The sequence below is a fragment of the Monopterus albus genome, unplaced genomic scaffold (assembly GCF_001952655.1).
Source record: "Monopterus albus unplaced genomic scaffold, M_albus_1.0 scaffold269.1, whole genome shotgun sequence".
Classification (NCBI taxonomy): domain Eukaryota; kingdom Metazoa; phylum Chordata; class Actinopteri; order Synbranchiformes; family Synbranchidae; genus Monopterus; species Monopterus albus.
The window spans coordinates 136,116-136,982 of NW_018128149.1; the positions used below are offsets into that span (position 1 = coordinate 136,116).

At 50.7% G+C, this 867-nt stretch overlaps 1 protein-coding gene across 1 annotated transcript in view; it reads left to right on the plus strand.

Annotated features, from left to right (window-relative positions):
• Positions 1-258: 258 nt before the first annotated feature.
• LOC109972748 (uncharacterized) overlaps positions 259-867 on the plus strand; it is a 3,739-nt gene continuing 3,130 nt past the window's right edge. Inside the window, exons 1-2 of the mRNA XM_020621851.1 lie at positions 259-569; positions 693-845. Of these exons, the coding sequence (XP_020477507.1) occupies positions 305-569; positions 693-845 (418 nt within the window). The 5' untranslated portion in view covers positions 259-304. The remainder of the gene's footprint in view (positions 570-692; positions 846-867) is intronic.

Consider the following 867-nt stretch of genomic DNA (forward strand, 5'->3'; position numbering starts at 1 on the left):
CTGCTGAACAAAGGTTTTTGTGTCAGATTCACTGATAAATAATAACAGGCCAGTGAACACCACAGTAAAAGTTAAACTAGAACAGGTTGGGGGGTTAATGTCGATCATAAACTAATCACCCTGAGCGGACACGGCGGTCACTGCGCATGCGCAGTCAGATATCTACACAACCTAGTTGGATTTCACGCTTTAATATGAAAACGGATTTAACTGGTATCTTACCCTGTTTGACGCCTACATAAAGTGAAATAATGAAACTCGGATCCGTATAAAGCCATTCCTTAGTGTCGGTGCTACCCACGCCATGAGGCCTCCCGTTCAGCCCGCGGGAGGGAGGGGACCCGGCAGCTGCCCCGGTCTCCTCCGATTCCCGGCTGTTTCCTATATGAGCAATCAGCGGAGAGGTGGCGGCGTTTGTCAGGAGCACGTCGAGAGAACGAGTCGCTCCTGCTCGTCTTGGTGTGAAGAAACGGACGGTAACCAAGCTAAGGGACGTTTACCTGGTCGTTTCCCTCCGTGGAGTTTTATTTGTGACAGGTTGAGAAAGAAGTCGAAAGTGAACATGGAAGGTAAAGGCTTTCTTCTAACTTTCCTTTCCCAGGTTCAGTTAACGGAAACAATCATGTCTGTGACGTAATTTCGGTTTTCTGTCTGTACCGTGTGTCTGACGTATCGCCCGCTGCTTCCTCTAGATGGCGCCAAACAGGCTCATACATTCGGGAGCGGGCAGCCGAGGACGCGCCACCCCAGACCTTTTTTCTACGTGCAGCCTCCGTCTCAGCCTTACTACCTGTACCAACACTGGCAGCTGAACAGCCCGTACAGCCACTATGGTTTGCCTGGGGGTACCGACCTTCTGAACCCTAA